Source organism: Prosopis cineraria, unplaced genomic scaffold, assembly GCF_029017545.1.
Source record: "Prosopis cineraria cultivar Desert tree isolate PC_DT_omini unplaced genomic scaffold, ASM2901754v1 PC4, whole genome shotgun sequence".
Classification (NCBI taxonomy): Eukaryota; Viridiplantae; Streptophyta; class Magnoliopsida; order Fabales; family Fabaceae; genus Prosopis; species Prosopis cineraria.
The window spans coordinates 35,592,604-35,610,272 of NW_026555335.1; the positions used below are offsets into that span (position 1 = coordinate 35,592,604).

General features: G+C 31.7%; 2 protein-coding genes and 1 non-coding gene across 6 annotated transcripts; 1 reads left to right on the top strand and 2 right to left on the bottom strand.

Annotated features, from left to right (window-relative positions):
* Positions 1 to 3,795: 3,795 nt before the first annotated feature.
* LOC129308070 (uncharacterized) lies at positions 3,796 to 6,619 on the top strand. Of its 2 annotated transcripts, none has more exons than XM_054949058.1 (8): positions 3,796 to 3,950; positions 4,058 to 4,226; positions 4,458 to 4,796; positions 4,885 to 4,931; positions 5,040 to 5,102; positions 5,723 to 5,855; positions 6,077 to 6,133; positions 6,243 to 6,619. In XM_054949058.1, the coding sequence occupies exons 2-7, from the start codon at positions 4,097 to 4,099 to the stop codon at positions 6,091 to 6,093; spliced, it is 729 nt and encodes a 242-aa protein (XP_054805033.1). In that variant the 5' UTR covers positions 3,796 to 3,950; positions 4,058 to 4,096; the 3' UTR covers positions 6,094 to 6,133; positions 6,243 to 6,619. The 2 variants fall into 2 exon arrangements, with proteins under 2 accessions (XP_054805033.1, XP_054805032.1); XM_054949057.1 differs by having other exon boundaries at positions 3,809 to 3,950; positions 4,019 to 4,226.
* An 840-nt stretch (positions 6,620 to 7,459) lies between these two features.
* Positions 7,460 to 10,780, bottom strand: LOC129308238 (pentatricopeptide repeat-containing protein At4g39620, chloroplastic-like). 3 transcript variants are annotated; one of them, XR_008592570.1, is made up of 3 exons: positions 10,348 to 10,779; positions 8,641 to 9,844; positions 7,460 to 7,896 (listed from the first exon to the last, which is right to left on the bottom strand). XR_008592570.1 is itself a non-coding variant. In XM_054949296.1 (3 exons), the coding sequence occupies exons 1-2, from the start codon at positions 10,720 to 10,722 to the stop codon at positions 8,726 to 8,728; spliced, it is 1,494 nt and encodes a 497-aa protein (XP_054805271.1). In that variant the 5' UTR covers positions 10,723 to 10,780; the 3' UTR covers positions 7,460 to 7,896; positions 8,724 to 8,725. The 3 variants fall into 3 exon arrangements, 1 of the variants encoding a protein (XP_054805271.1); XR_008592569.1 differs by having other exon boundaries at positions 8,638 to 9,844; XM_054949296.1 differs by having other exon boundaries at positions 8,724 to 9,844; positions 10,348 to 10,780.
* A 3,306-nt stretch (positions 10,781 to 14,086) lies between these two features.
* On the bottom strand, positions 14,087 to 14,163 carry TRNAW-CCA (transfer RNA tryptophan (anticodon CCA)). Its single transcript has one exon. It is a non-coding gene; the product is annotated as a tRNA-Trp (tRNA).
* Between the last annotated feature and the right edge of the window lie 3,506 nt (positions 14,164 to 17,669).

The window sequence follows — 17,669 nt, forward strand, 5'->3', positions numbered from 1 at the left end:
TATATGCCTAATTGTATCTATTTACAATTAATATGTAACTATAAGGATTAAGTGAAACTTGGTTACTGAGTGATTATACTCAACCCTAAATTTTGACTATTTTTAGGACCTAGCTCATTGGATTCGAGTCGAGAAAAACATACTGAGGCTTAGGATTGATGGAGTAAATCCTCTATATGCCTCTCTTTTGCTATTTACATGTGTATTTATCAAGGTAATTGCTAACTAGGATTAATTGTCATGATTGGTGCACTACTTACATGATTTTGTGTTTAACTAGTATATTTTATACCCTGGGTTAGTAAGTTTTGTTGTAGACCCGTGAATAGGGTCAAAATACTTGTGCAAGTAAGAACATATGTATTTTTAAGAAATACGAATAAAATGGTTAAATTTATGCAACTTTTCCTCCCCCTCTATATTTTGTGAAAATTGAGGTTGAGTGGTGATTTTGTGAAATAAGTGTATTTGATTGCGTGTGGTGTGTTGCACGAGTCCTTAAAAGAGTTCATTGAGTGTGGTTAGAGGGTTGGTGTAGGCTATTGGAATGTGTGGTTGCGTTGGAACACCCCATTTGAGAAATTTTGTAAAAATGTGTTAAAATAGGTTTTGGTGTCTAACTTTTGATAGAAAATGAATTTAAGTATGAAACCGGTGCCATTAGCTAGAGCTAGGAGAAAGCTTCATGTAGACACTAAAAACTACCTCAATCGAACATTGGACGGAGATTTAAGATGTATCGAAAGTTTACTCCCTGTGCTGTCAAATGACAACACTAATATATCAAATTTCATGTAATGCACCACGGCGCATGGCACAGAGAAGACACGCCGCAGTGCATAAGCCGTAAGCCACAGCACACGTGTCATTTTCTACACAGAAATAATTTTTAAGTTTTAAAACTCATTATTTGGGTTCCAATTGATTTCTAAGCTTCCGCTTTTTTTTTAAGACTTTGATTTGGAATCTTTAAATTATATTTGAGATTTGAAATGAAAAATTGGAATTCCTTTGAAATAATTTTAAAAAATTCTCCTTTTAAAATCTTGGATAACTATGATTTGGAGTAAATTGTGGTTTAACCTCAGGGAGGTTACACCTATGGTATTATCTGAGCTCTCCCTACCAAGCATAAAGCTACACTGATTAGGAGCAATGATATAAGGCATTATATTCTTAATTCTATTAATAGTCACTAGAGCTGGAAAAACAAGTGAGCTCAAGCCTAAAAGGGCTAGTCCATTTAAGTCTAAATTCCCTTTAAGACCTTGATATGCAAAGCTCGGCCTTCAATATTGTGGGCTTAGGGCTGGCCCTATAGGCTTTAGGCCCTTTTAACTATTTTTATTATGATTTTAAATTTTTTAATCAAACAAAAAATTCTTCATTCCAATATAATACCTAATTAAGAAAGCTATGAAAAAACTAACTAAATAACATCTAAATGAACTAAAAACACAAATGAAATGATAGAAAGGCAATAAGCAATGGATTGACCAAGCCAAGAAACACTCAATTGAGACTAGATGAGATTGAGGGACTGAGATATGGGACTAGGAGATAGAGAAAAACAAAGAGCACACACGCATTCATCAAATAAAGCTTAACTTATGAGTCATGAATGCACGGGCATGATAAGTGATAGGAGGACTTAGGGATTGATGGCAGCAAGCATCTACTAGTCAAGTATTGTTGAGACTTGATTCTTGGGAGGGAGCACTATCAAAGTCAGCAATAGGAACGACTGAAGAGTGAGCAAAAGCAGAAGCAAGGATGACTTGTGAGTTGTGATGACAGGGACAGAGACAGCAACGCAATGACTTGCTGAAGAACGAGGACAACTTGCAATAGCAAAAAGAAGAGAAGCATATTGAAGAAAGAAGAGTAAATGTTAAATTGAATGAATCATTATTGTGAATCTAGATGAATTAAGGGATTTAGGGTCGTATTTTTTTTGGAAAATAGTAACCACGGATTTCTATATGAAATCTATATTAATTAAAGACTAGTTATTGTTAAAACCTGAATGAAAAACAAGCTAGAATGAGCTGTTAATTTAGAATGAATTGTCATTAAAATCCAAATGAAAACTTGTTAATAAAGACTAACCTGAATCTACAAGTATCCACTCAGATTTTGACAACAAATGATCCTTAACTGATATAAATTTTAATTAGCAATCCTTCATTGCTATTTTTCCTTCTTCTTCTTCTTCTTCTTTTTTTTTTTTGCTTTCCCTCCTCGATAGATATGGGTTGACATGTAATGTAGAATAAGATTTAGTTTAATTTTTTTTTTCAAGTCCTAAATTAAATGAGCTTAAATGGGCTAACTTGTTTAAGCCCAATTTATCATTTTAGGGTAATATTTGCACGCCCAACCCTACAGTATTATATGGGTTAAAACGGGCTGGATTGATGGGCTTAACCTATTTTTTTGGCCTAGCAGTCAGCTTCATAATAACCTTATACACCACATTACACAAGCTAATCAGCCGAAAATCCTAGATATTCTTTGGATTGTCTTTCTTTGAAATAAGAACAATGAAGGTACTATTAAATATTGACGATTAAAGGAGGCTCCCCATAGCATTTTTGCACCGCTGACACAACTGATGGCCCAAAAATATTCTATTGACTTTGGAAAAAGAGGGCATTTAACCCATCCTGTCTAGGTGACTTGAGTGGCCCCATATCAAAAATCACCCTTCTAATTTCCACAGTATCAAACATTTGTGACAAGCTATTAAGTAGTTGAGTTTCAATCTCCGGGTAAGAAGTGGATGTCATCGCCAAGCAATTAGGTGAACCTTCCATTGTTGCTTAGTGGTACCCCACAAGAATCCTTTATTAACGTTCACAAGTATTCACTAGAAATAATGAGGTCTACATCACATGACTAGATATGGCTGAAGAGACAGAGGTGATTAGTATGCATTTGCCAGCCAAAGATAGCAAATTCACTTTCTAACTTGCAAGTCTCTTCTTGATGTTTTCAACCACCTCCTTAAAAGCATCATTTTTAACCCGTGAATGATGTAGAGTAACCCCTAAATATTTCTCCAAATTAGCAATCTAGGTAAATCCAAGCACATAATTGATCTCATTGCATCTATTACGGTTCACATTTCTAGAGTAGAAGATTCTAGTTTTTGTAGAGCTGACTTTCAACCCTGAACACGTACAGAAATTGTTAATGCATTTCATAATCACATTAGCTTGATGTAAGAAGCTTATGCAAATATTATAATGTCATCTGTACAAAATAAATGAGATATCAAAGGGCCCATTTTCTTCATTCTTATCCGCATTCACTCCCCAGATTCCATATGCATTTGGATGAGATGGGCAAGCTTTAAAAGAGTAAAAATGAAAATATATAAATTAACCTCCTAAATATTTTCAAGAACAATATTCAAAACAAATAATTACCAGAACATTAAAACATACAAAATGTGCAAAGTGGAGTTGGGAAGAGGGTTTGTTAGCACTAAGTGAAATCTAAGGTAAAGATTAATTTCATTTTATTAATAATTAATAATAATAAAGAATCCTGGTATTCAGATTAAGCTATTTAGATTAGGGCTTGGTCTGGATTTCCTTGTCAATTACGTTGTCTAGTTTTAGATGTGTCACGTAAAATGGATCAACGAGATGCCCAACATAGGCACATTCCATAATCTGATCAGAGCCCAGTATGTTGTTGGGCCATGTTAATTTACAATGTTCTTCTGGGCCACCAAAGGTCTTCTTATGGCCCAGAAGTCTCCATAATTTTCATTTTGAAAGGATTTTTTTCCTCTGACGATTTCAATGTAGATGTAAAACAAAGAATTCGATTCGTCCTGCCCTAACGTTCAAAAAATTCAATCTGTGGTTCGGTTCTTCCTCCCGCAGTCTCTTTTCCCTCACAAAATTGTGATATCATCGTTCGGTGCTCATGCTTCCACAGTAAGAACTCTGTAACCCTAACTGCATTTCTCTGATTTGTAGTCTGCAGTGTGTTTCATGTTCAGCAGTTTTGCCTTTTGACTGGTGATGCGCTTTTCCCGCGGAAGCCGTTGGATCAGTGAGCGATTTGCTTCGTTAGTGTGAAAATGGCTAGACGTAGAGTCAAGAGAACCGTTCAAAAGACCGAATCGTCACCTGAAGCCAATAGAAACGGCAAGAACGAGCCCAAGGAGAGTCAAATTAAACCGCAACAAGCTCAATTCATAGACCTCGAGGGTATATTTTTCTGTGTGCTTTTTTCGTCCCTTTTGTGCTTTCTAATTGTGAAAATTAGTATAGTACCTAATTAGGTTTTGAAGCCTATTTATATGTGAAAAGGCGAAATTTTATGCCTTCGAATTTGTGGACTGGACTCCATTGAATTGCTGCTCTCCAGATCAGCAGATCTCCACATCGTTTGGTACCTTTAAGTTTTAAATTCTAACTTTAACGATTTCTGTTTACCAGTTGAGCGACAAGCTACTGCCATTAGGGCTGTGCGTAATGTGGAGGTTGAACATTTGCTGACAGAGTTGCGTTTACTTCGATCGTATTTTAGCGAGGAACAGCTCCAGACTCCGGTGCAACAAATTTTCAAAGAAATTCTCCCAAATCTTTCTGTTGTAAGTGACAAAGAGAATAAGAAGTTTGAATTGAGATGGAATGATAATGACAAGAGGATGTCCATGAGCTGTGCTGGAGGAAGAGATGTACATGCTTCTCTTCTGCAAAGACTGTCCATGGCTTTTCCTGACTTCTCTTCTGCAATGCCTCCTTTGGATGGCTTTGAATACTCTAGCAAGGCTGGTAATTTCTTTATTTTCTTCATAATTGAACCCTTTCTTTTCTTTTTCGTATAGATTTTACCTGACTATAGTTATTTGATTATTGGCAGGAAGAACAAGTTTTCTTGGTTCTGATAACTTGTATATTAAGGATTTTGTAAGTTCCGCTTATGCTTTAATTTTATGCCAGAAGCTGAAACTTATTTTGGTTAAACATTTGATTAAACTTGTTCTTTGCTAATTATATGACATGCCTGTTATTTAGAGTATGGAGGAGCCATCAGAAGCTCAGGCTCTTGCAATGCAAGAAGCTCTTCGGACTCCTGGGGTTTGTATTTTGTATCATCTTCCTCTTGTTTTATTTCTGGGCTTTGCTTCTGCGCTATTATTTTTTGTCAGGCTTCTTTATTTTCAAGTTGTAAGTAGTCATTGACCCTAGGCAATGTTTAGAACGAGATTAAATGTTTGCATCATTAATTCAAATACAGAATTTTCATATAATTTTGTCAAAATGCACAAATAATTTGCAGTTCTCTGCATGCCATATAACTGAGCTCTATGGCACAAAATTAGTTTAGTTGATGCATGTTAACTTCCAAATGCCAATTGGTCTGCACCCAGATCTTCAGAAAATCATGTAATGACTGTAAGCTAGGATATGAAGTCCGTGAAGGAATACATTACTCATAGTCCCATGCATTAATGCTTGAAAGAGTAAGCTGCATTTTTTAGTTATTAATCGAACATATCCCTGAAAATCTGGTCAACAACCTACAATAATCTTAGTAGCAAACCTGGAGAAATTGATTTCATGGGAATCAAGATAAAGAAGCAGCTTGGAATTCATTACAAACTCATATTTGTTGGCTATCAATAGAAGCTGAAGGGATTTCCAGATAGGCATTTTTCTCTTAAAGCTGGAGAAATTAGTTTGTTTGATTTATGCAGGTGAGTAGTCAAAGGTTGTCTGTTGGTATGACACCCAAAACACTTAGGCTTCCGAAACCTGGCGAGATGCTCCTCTCAGTCCATGGATCACCCCTTGGTGTTTACAAGGAGAATAACATGGATGCCATACATGGTAAGAAGGATGTTGTATCGAGCTTTTGTATATGCATAATTTTTCATGGTATTGTTTCCATATTGCAAAAAGGAGGTGTTTTTGCTTTTCGACTAACATTTGCTTATTTCTCTGAAGTCCCAAGTACCAACCTTGATGGTTTTCCTTCCAGACGCTGAGTGTTCACTTCTGTTATGTGATACTGCAAGTTCTTCTGTTCTGATATCCATTTTAATGTGCAGAGTCAGAAGAGGGTTGAGTTCCTACTATAACTCTTTAATTGGTGCTTCAGAAGCAAAGTGAGTTGTGAATATCTCAATGTGTACAAATCAACCGCATTTCATATATTATTATAAATGAGGGCTCCATACATAATAATGATTTGCCATGTCCCCCCCACTTTTCCAGACTTGCAGATTTTCCCATGACAGCAAAGTAGATTGACTAAATGTAACAATGTTGGGTCTTCCAGCTTCCAAGGATTTGGCAATGATGAGGACGAGTTCAGTCCTGCCATGGAGGCCAAGAGTTCTTGATAGTGGAGTATATTGTCTGACGTTTTGTATGGGGTTTGTATCATGAAAAATTCATAGATTGTATACCCAGTCCTTATGGACTGAATTCATGATAAAATAATTAATTTTTTCCTATTCTTAGGTAGTCAGTGTTGATTTAGCTGACTTTGGATTAAATGGATTGGTTCATGCAATTTTTAGGTGAAGCTTAACATTTTAGCTTAATATATATGTAAGCAAATAAATTGTTTATATAAATTTGGTTTTTTAGATTTGGTGCCGATAATTCACTAGCTTTGGCGGTTGTCAGGTTTGATACATCACTTTGTCACCCATGGTATTCCAATGAGGACAAACTCTCTTCAAAGACCCATGAAAGTCATGAGACGTTGCAGCAGCAGGGTTGCAAACTCCCTTCAAAGACCCATGCAGTGAATAAAATTAAACCTAACCATGAGGATTTAGAACGGAGAATATAGCTGGGTTGATGATTCCAAGAAGATATATAGAAATGAGGATGATAGCATATCTTAATTTCAAATCTCAAAGCATTGAATTTACAAGTCTTTCTCACTTATATACCTCTTATCCAATCAAAATTTATTTGAAGTGAGATTTTTTTCACATCAAGTTAAATTCACTTACACTTGGCATTTCAACAATCTTTCATTTAAGTGAGTTTACCATTAATCATAAAACATGGTCTTCTTATTACCTCAACAATTTACCAATGTTACCATGTAATAATTCAACCTAATAACACGTCTTAGACTCTTTTTTCATCACCTTTGTACTATGTTTTATCAATAATTTCAAGAAAACACAAAAATAAACACCATCACATTTTAACTCAAAATGAAGGTATTAATTATTTTTTATCATATATTTCTTCTTTAACCTAACTCTATTTGAAGTGAAACTTCTCTCCACACCAAGTCTAATCTATTCACACATGCTTAAACCTTTCCGCAGACATATCCCAGTATACTAATAAAAAAGATCAAATAAAAATTTTCATTCTTTCACAAGGCATTATAAGAAGCATCATTCTCGCTGTCATCTCATTCGATGTTCAATACTAACATCACCAATAAGGGAACATTAGTTGCCTTAGACAAGAACAAAATGGATGGAATAAGTTAAAACATAAGCCAAGCTTAGAAACAGGGTTTAGGGTTTATGTTCATGTTTCCGTTTATGAAGATCCTATTAAAAAAAATTCAGTGTTTCACTCTTGTGACAGTCCCATCCACAGACCACAGCTCTACCTAAAATAAAATTTCATCTAAATAAAGTCTTTAGTTTACATCATCCTATTAAATATCATAAATAAACGAGGGGAAAGAGGAATGGAGTTCATGTAACAATAGTCGATTCCCAAGAAGCAAATAGGCCTGAAAACTCCCCCAGCAGTAATGATCGGAGTGCTTTAAACTATCAAGCGAAAATGCACTCAACGTTCTCACAAAATTTCTTTGCAAAAAATCATGATTCGGCGTTGTTGAGCATGCAAGTAAAAGGATCAGAGTATTGAAGGTTAGCAGATCCTGAAAAACAGAAAGAAAAACTGTCATTAATATACAATGAAATACAAGAAATATGACTAGTATGGCAAATGCAGCAGCGAAAATATTAAATTCAGTCCACAAGTAGATAAAAGTTACGGAAACTGTTACAGGAAGGCTGCTAAGAAACAAAAGTTTCTCATTGAGACTGTTTAGAAACTTCGTCATTGTTAAAAACACACCCAATTAACTTAACGCTGAGATAGTATAATTTATGAATATTAACACATCCTCAGTTTTTTGTTCTTAGATAACTAACTTTCAGCTCCCAAAGTCAATTTTTCCTAGTCATCTGAAACTTCCCAAGGTTTTCCCAGCTCTAATTGTTGCATTTAGATGACTAAATTTACAAAAGGTTCTAGGTCAGATTAATATTTATGGAACAAGAAATTTCAGGCACATCAGGGGACAAAATTATTCTCACTGCCCATTGTTTCTTACTTTCTTAAGTTTTAATCTGCATGTTTTGAAGCAAAATCTTCAAGGCGTTGGTTACTGTTAAAACCAACAGCAAACCTATGAGTTTGCAAGTTAGCATGATAAAGAGAAGCCCTATTATGAGATAAGCTATTTAGTTTCAAGGAAAAATATTTTCTACAAAGTTAAGGAAAACAAAAATACTGATATAGGTCAAATGTGCATCAATTGAAAATCGGTTCTTCAGAAGAATCTTTCCATGCAGATTAGAGTGAGCTGAAAGTGGCAGCAAAGAGATCGACGTACCACCTTACAAGGGAGCTATTCTCTTTTATGCAAGTCTCCAGTAGATATATTCATTAGGAGTTTCATTCGCATGAACTGCCAACTACCTTTATAGCTGACCCTTAGCAAGATCTTGTAGTTTGCTTGAATCAGCACTAGCATTTTCTGATTTTGAAGTTGCTGGTAGAGACCCAACAGCAGCCAAAGCATCCAAGAAGAATCTCTTATTAGGGACAATACCATCTTTATCCATATGCTTTAGCAATTTAGCTAGATGCTCCTTCAAACTGGCTTTAGTATAAGCCCCATAAAGAAGTTTATACGTTGATGAATCTGGAAAAACTTGTATACTTCTTGCCCCCTCAAAAAGAGCATCAGCTTCCATGGGCAAACCATTCATGCAGTAAACATCGAGCATTGCATTTAGGGTTGAAACTTTTATCTCAACTTTTGACTCAATCAGCCCATCAAATAACTCTCTGGCTCTGGAAATGCAATCACATAGACCATACATATAGATTAGACTCTCATAAGTGACAAAGCTAGGTTTGTAACCCATCTCAGTCATCTTTTTATAAGCATTTTCTGCTTTATCCCTAAGACGTGCCCTCCCATAGTTCAAAATCATTGAATTAAATGTAGGCAGAGTTGGTTTCTCTTTGGAGCGTAATAAACTCTTGAAAACCTGTTCCATCTTATCAAATTGCTGCCTTTTCCCATATGAATCAATAAGCAGATTAAAGGTGATTATGTCAGGCTTACACTGGTTACTTTTCATTTGAGAGAGTACAGCTTCCATTTCTCGGATCATCCCATTTTTTCCGTAAGCATCCATGACACCATTAAAAGTGTAAATGTCAGGTGAAACAATGCTCTCATTGAGGTCTTTAAACAAGAAATTTACTCGATCCACATCCCGAGCTTGGGCAAAAGCTCTCAACAGAATGTTGTATGTTACAATGTTGGGTTTACATCGTTCCATTCCTTTCATCTTCTCAAAGTAACCAAGAGCTTTGGCTAAAGCCTTTGTTTTATCCCGTGAATGAAGATGGGCTGTGATGAGTGCATTATAGACTGAAGTATCTGGGCGGCAGCCAGTATTGCGCATCTCCGTAAAAAGCCACATAGCCAGTCTCGTTTGTCCTTTCTTTCCCATTACTGATATTAATTTTGAGTAAACCCCATTATCAGCAACATACCAGCGTTGCTTCTGCATCCATCTGAAAACCTGAATATTAAACACTTTGAGACAAACATATAGCTGCTGAAATTGTAAAATATCATAGCTATTTTTCTGTGCTCCTTTTTACTTTTAATACCCAGCATGTGCTAAATGGTGATATGGAGTAGCTTATTAAGTACATAATGCATCAGCCAACTACGTCATGAACCAAAGAAACACATCAGTAGAGTGATGTGGTGAATTTCTGTTAAAACCATGTCTGGCAAATGTGACTCCTAAAACTTTGCTGGAAACATATAGTAAACTGAACTGTTCAATCATTCGCATGAAAAGAAAATTGATGTCCAAGTTTAAAAACCCTACAAATTCGGGTTATCTCCCAGTCCCACTGACTGAATATTTCGGCACTACCAATCTTGGAGATATGGTAGCAGAGAAATACCAATCAGATAATCTCATTATCAGTTATCGACAAAGGTACAGATAAAGCAGAACCAACTAATTTATATTACCGAGATATTGTCTAAGATTGAAAGAACGAAACTAACCTCAAGGCATTGCAGCCAATTATCATGCTTTCCAAGCTCTTCAAACAGCAGAAAGCAGTGCTCGGTTCTTACCAGCTTCACATACTTGTTCAATGTCTTCAATATCGGCTCTCTGTCACTAAACTTGCCCATAAGCAAGCGAACCAGCTCTTGAGCTTCGGATTTGTCACTGGATTTACTCTTGTGACTGACGGAAACGCATGAAATTCGGATTGTGGGTGTAGCCAGTTGAAACCGTGATGGCTGGATTCGCCTGCAATTGGGCAATGGATAAGAAAGAGAAGACGTGGGAATTTGGGAAAGCTGCAAAGAGTGGCATTGAAATGGATTCGAAGCCATTCCTAATTTTCCAGAATATTTACTGATACAAGCCATGAGGATGCGTGTGCCTTGTAGTCGTAGGCTTGTAGCGCATATGAAGAGGAACGAGAAGATAGGTTGAGCGTTGCCGATTAAAAAAAAAAAAAAAACGGACGACGCGTTTTGCGACAAAATAATATCTAAAACAAATTGAAATTCCCAGATTCAGTGACACGGGGTAACTTGGGGCCTGTTTGTTGTCTGTTTTCAAATGGTATGTTTTAAAAAAAAAAAATTCAAAAATCGTTAAATAAATATTTTTCATTTAGTTTATTTTTAAAACTGTTTTCATTAAAAATAAATTCAAGTTATTTTCGTTTTATTTTTTTTATTTTAAAAATATTGCATTTAATTATTAAAAATTATTAATTATCTTGACTAATTATATTATTTATTACCACGACCTAACACACCTATAACCAGTATTATTATCTATTTTTAATTTTAAAATTATTTTAAATTGATATAACCAAACAAATTTTATTTTATTTTATTTTAAAAAAATAATTAAAAACTGTATTATAAATAGTTTTAAAAATAAAAAATGAAAACAGAAATCAAACAAGCCCTTGATATTTTGAATCTATATTATTTTTTTTACTCATACATATCCTCTTTATTAAAAAAATAATATTTAAAACATAATTAGGAACTAAATATGAGTATTTTTTAATGAGAATTTGAACTTGTTTCATTACCTTATGATGCACTAATTCTTTTTACTAATCAAAACTTTCATTCATTGAATTTACATTTAAATTCTTTGTAATAATTAGTGTTATTTTACTATTTTTAACATACATCCTTCTCTACAATTGTTATAGTAAAAAGGTAAATATATTAATAAAAGAAAAAAGAAGTCCACAAAGTAAGCATTAATATACAAGTTTATTAAAATAATGAGGAAAAGAATATAGAGAAAAAATTGAGATTACATTTCTGAAGGCTGGAGTTGTTAAAGTTGTGCAAAAGCTTGGAAATGTTTTGATTTATGAGGGGTTGTCGATTAGGATAAAGCAAACTCCCTTATTATGTTTAATCTTCAAATTTTCCTTAACTTGCAAAGTTTCCAAGATGATTCAAATTAAAGAGAAGAAGTTTTTGATCTAGAACAAGAGGTTGCAAACATAAAAAGCTAAGAAGTGATATAGGGAAATAGCTTTAAATTTGCAAAGAAGCAATTCAATCTATCTCTCATAGTTGAGTAATAAGAGACAACACTGTAAATTCTTTTTTCTTTTCTTTAAAGATAGTAAATTGAATTTCCTAACTTATAAACTGAAATCAATCGAAGGTTGGCAAAAGAAAGTGAAGATCTTTCTTTTGTGACCATGTAGTTTATAGCTTTTTTATATTGCCACCCATTATTGTATATCTGCATGCACCTTTTAAAAAGAAATATTGTCATTAAAGTAGTGAATAACCTGCATAGCTAGAATTATCTTCCTTGCATTGAGAGCTTGATTTATATTATACCAGATCAAGTGAAAAATGAAGGTAAGTGTGTTCCACATTCTAAAACTTTTGATTCTTGAACAAAGATTTAGAAATCTGTAAGATCTAGAAGACAAGACCATGGGTAGAGATGTTTGAGGAATAAATGGATAATGAGCCAAACGATATATAGTTCTTGTGTAGGGGTAATCACAAAAAGTGTAATGATATAAAGTCTCTTGTAAATCAGAATCAAATGCACACTAAAATGTAAAATTAAGATGATGCTTGCACGGTGGGGTATCTTAATTGAGAAATTGAAATACTCTACCATTAGCCTATGTAATATCATTTTTTTTTTTGGGACAATCACCTATATACTATCAATCTGGGGAAATTTGTAGATCTTGTGTGTGTGTGTGTGTGTGTGAAATCTTTGATCCAAAATTGTGGTTTTCTGATTGCCTTGTGATATTCTAACTCAAAAATGACAAAGATAAAGAATAGTTCTTTGGTGTGTGCGTGTGTGTAAAATCTTTGATTTAAAATGGTGGTTTTCTGATTGCGTTATGATACTCTAACTTAAAAAATAACTAAGATAACTGACTATTCTAGTTACTCTTATAGATCTGAAAGGCAACATGAAAAATAAACATGAGGTATGTATTAGTAATTGCCCTAAGCCTCTAAGCACGCGTGTTTCGCCTTTTCATTGGTTAAAAATTAATTTATTAAAAGTTCATTTGATAAAAATTAATTTAATAAAAGTTATTTATTATAACAAAATTTATATTTAAATATATTTTTTAAAAAATGAGTTTGTAAACTAAAAATTATTTGGATTATATATAGTGAAATATGTTTGTGTATGTGCAATTACCATATTGCTTTATGATTATTTATAATTTTTATTATATTATGTTAGAAATGTTTAAAAAATGTAATAAAAATTTTAAATAATATAAAATTTGATATGTTAAATAATAAAAATAAAAAATAATATGAGTTTTAAAAATTGGCACTTACAAATAGCTATAGAGAGACCAAATGTATAATAATCAACAACTAAAAAATAATATAAAGTTTAAAAAATGAGCACCTACAATTAGCACCAAGTTGAGAAGAAGAGGGGTAGTGATTGGAGGTGGATAAGTCATGCTAAAAGAAAGAAGGCATCCACATCGTGTGGCTTGTGGTGTTTTAAGGGTAAATGGAAAAATAATATAAGGAGAATGACATTGGAGGCTTTAAAAAGAAAAATTATTATAATAAAAGCCTATCAATTTTGTATCAAATATAGTGTTGTGAAAACACGAACATATTGTTGTGAAAATTGAGCATTTAACTTGTTAAATTTATGAGAAAAAACTAACAAAAAATATAAGTTAAGATTCAGATTTTTACAATAGTTCTTTTTTACACAATATAATATTGATGCAAAATTTATAAGTTTTTATTGTAATAATTTTTTCTTTTAATATCTTTAATGTCATTCCCCCTAATAAGTTTTGACTCACTCATTAATGCCCATCTGTCACATTTAAGATGAAAATGTTTTAATTTTTTTAAATTGAATATGAAAGTACATTTAAACATTTTTAGAATGAACTTTTGAAGAGAAAATGTAAACCAAACAATCAAATAACCTCCCACGTTTCAAAAGTGAAAAAGTACTTTTGAAATGTTAGAAAGTTGAAGTTCAAACTTTGTCTGATAATTTTGTGATATTAAGTTAATAATTGCATTTCTCGCATATAACGCTAGCTTATAATTAAAATTGAAAACATCGTAGTAGTAAAAGGATCCACAAATTAGAGGAGAGCTAATTATAAATAGAAAATTAAATTAGCGAAGAGCTGTCCTAATGAAAAAAGATGCGGCAGAGTCACGCATCCTCTCCTTGTGGTTAAATCAAATGATCGATAAGGACAAAAATAATGGGAATTGAAACCCGACGTGAATCGAACACGCAACCTTCTGATCTGGAGTCAGACGCGCTCGCTACCATTGCGCCACGGATCCACTGTCGAGGGACACTCTTGCGTAAATAATAAGTAACTTTTTGAAAATGTCTTTTTTCACCCCAAATTTAGTTAAAATAAAAGGAAATGTAATCTTTGAACAGATAATTACATACAAGTTCCATATAAAAAAAGTAAATTACTATAATAATTGAACTAAAATTATTAATAAAACATTTTGTGTGAGACTTCAAACATTATTCTCACATCTTTAAAAGAAAGAAAGAAAAAGTCGATAAACTTGCTATAATCTCAACTTGACTTATAAATTTTGTTCCATTCTTTTTTGTTGAGACAATTCTATTTGAGATAACATTAAATATAAATACTTTTTTAGCAAAAAATTAAATTTAAATTTAGTATATTATGAGGAATTAACTAGCTCTCCTCCACTACCTACATATTGCATAGATTTTGAAAAATAAATACAGTCTTTATTATGACTTATTGTAATGAGTATTATAGCTTTAGATTGCTATAAAATTTTACATTAAATATATTAAACTAAAATTGTTGACAAGTACAATGTTCCATGTAAATTCAAGTATATTGCACTACGTGGCTGCAAAATTTCACTTCTGCCGAACTAGGGATAATTGAAAACCTTCAATAACGGTAATCTTAACTAGGTAATTTTTAATTATTTTTTTCGTCCCTATATATAAGATGTTTTAATCAAATAATATAAAACAATAAAAATAGTTATTTAATTAAAAGTATAGTAACATGTCAATTTTACCTCTCATTATTGTAAATACAAAATGAATCTCTTTTTAAAGTAAATTAATAAGAATATTTATTTTTTAATTTAATAAGAGTACAATAAAACTATTCATTAAAAAAATATATTAATAAATTTTTTATATTTATAAATAAAAAATGTTTAATTTTTTTTATATATAAAGGCGGAAGAGTAGTTAAAAACAACGCTGCCTACAAAATTTAAGGCAAGGCAAAATTAATAATTTGTTCCATAAACTATCTTGACTTGAAAAGCAGTTAGAGTTGATATTATTATATTCATGGATATTATCTCGAGAGAGAGAGAGAGCGAGAGAGAGAGAGATATATATATATATATATATATATATTATTATTATTATTATAGGCAACGTATAATGCTTTGTTCAGAACAATCTTATCACATGAAGATATGATATGAATGAAATGTATTAAAAAATTAAAATAAAAAAATTAAATTACTTTATAAATATAAATAATTTGATATTACATGTTATAATATAAACATCATTACATCTTCATAAATGTTATAAATTATAACTCTCAATTTTATAAATTAATTTTTCTCTTTTCTGTCGTGAACATGGTTGACCTCTTTTCATTTTAATTATTTTATTTTATTTTTATTTCTTTTGCCCATTCAATTCATACCACAGAAAAATATTGCAATAGCTACGGAATAACCACAGTTTTTTTAAATCATGATTAATCTTATGTCTTTTGGAAAAAAAAAACCGTGAGTATAACATTGTTTTTTTGAATGAATGAAAATCACTTTTTTTTTAATGAGAAAACCAAGGCTCACGGATCCACATTTTTTTCAATTAAAAAGTGAGCCACTTTTTTTGGAAAAACCGTGAAAAAAAATGTGGCTCGCCACTTAATGAGCCACGGTTTTTTGGAAACTGTGGCTGTTACTGAGTTATTTTATATTCTCGTCTTTCATTTCAGTTTTCACAAGGCGCGCTCTCTCTTCTCCTCTCAGGTGCATGCTAGTTTTGCTTATTTTTTTTTTTTCTATTTTTAAGTCATATTTTTATATTTAAAAAAATATTTAAGTAGACTAAATAATCATATTATTTAATTCTATCAAATTAAAATATTTCAAATAATTTAAATAAAATTTTATATAACATTTTTTTAATTAATTTTATGGTTATAATAGAATATACATTTGATTTTTATATTTTCTCTCTCTATTATCATTGATATCAAAATTAATTTATATTTAATTTTATTTAAATATGATTTTTATTGAATAAACTATAAATGATGTAGTGCATCCGAGCTATTTAAGTATTTCTCTTATATTTAATATTTTTACTATATGTTTTCATATATTTTCAGGCACTTGATAAATTTCTTTAACTTATTACAAATATTTGGCATTTCACACTTAAAGTAATTTATTTTTTATTAATGTTATATTTAAATGTTTGAATATATAAAATATCATGTATAGCTCTTAGTTTGTTTGTTTTTAATATACATTTGATGTTTATGGATGGGATAATTATTAATTAAATATTTGATCTTTTAGGATGAAATATGACATGAATTTACATAGTTATATTTTATTAAATTTAAATTTTTATTTCATATTTTTATTTTATATATTGAATAATTTACATTTTTAAATTATGTTTAAATAATTTTTTTGATTTGCTTAAATTTATGCTGTAAATGTTGAGATTTTTATTTTTACATTGTTTATATTTATTTAAATAATAAAAAATATATTTAGATTTTATGCTTAAATATAATAAGTTGTAAATATTCTTTTTATATAGAAAATAGATAAATATTGGATATCTAAACTTCACAACGCAAGAGAATATATGAATGGTTTTGGAAGAATTTTTAAATTTTGCTTTTGCTAATAATGGTGTTGAGGGTAAAATAATTTGTTTTTTAAAAAATGAAATGTTCCTCCTTTCTCTATGTGTGTTTGTGGGGGGGGGGGGGGGTTTACATGGTAAAAAAACGGTGTCACCTTCTAATGATAGAGTAATGTTGGATGCTTTTAATGAATACTTAAACCAAAGCTAAGAAGGGACACCCGTACAGTAAGAGGAGACATCCATGCAACAAGAAGAGTTTAGAGAATAAGAACCTATACAAAGACAAAGGCACACTCGTTATAGACAAGGTGCTAAAAAAGAGGATTTTAAGTTATTGTTATGGAATTTAAAGTTAATATTTTATTTTGTGTACATTTTCTTAATTTTTTTTATGATAATCTGTTTTTAGATGAAAGTGAAAATACTTTCACTCAATGCTTAAAAGCAAAAGATGTGTTTTTGCTTCAAAATAGTGAAAAATTCACATGGAATAAAATACACTCAATCAACCAGTTAGATATACCAACAGGCTCTTGACAAGTTTTTTAGGAATTCTTGTGATTAATCACAATAATTTTTCATTAAGATATCTTGATTAACACAGGGTTCCTGACATAATGAAGGATCATGTTTATAAAAATATTGTCAAGGTAATTAGAAGAAAAATGATGTTTCTTTTCATAATTTTCATTAACTATAATTAATATATTTTATATCTTATGCAGGGTCATTTTTCAGTTGATGATTTCGAGCACAAAAAATTTATTCTAAAAGCAATGGGAAAAAAAGTGAAAAGAATCAAAATGTAATTTTACAAAAAAAATCAAGATAATACTAAATCAATAGAAGAATGCTGTGTTAAATCGTGTCTCTACAGAGGATTGGGCAACATTTGTTGATTATCATGCAAATCCTAACATGAAAG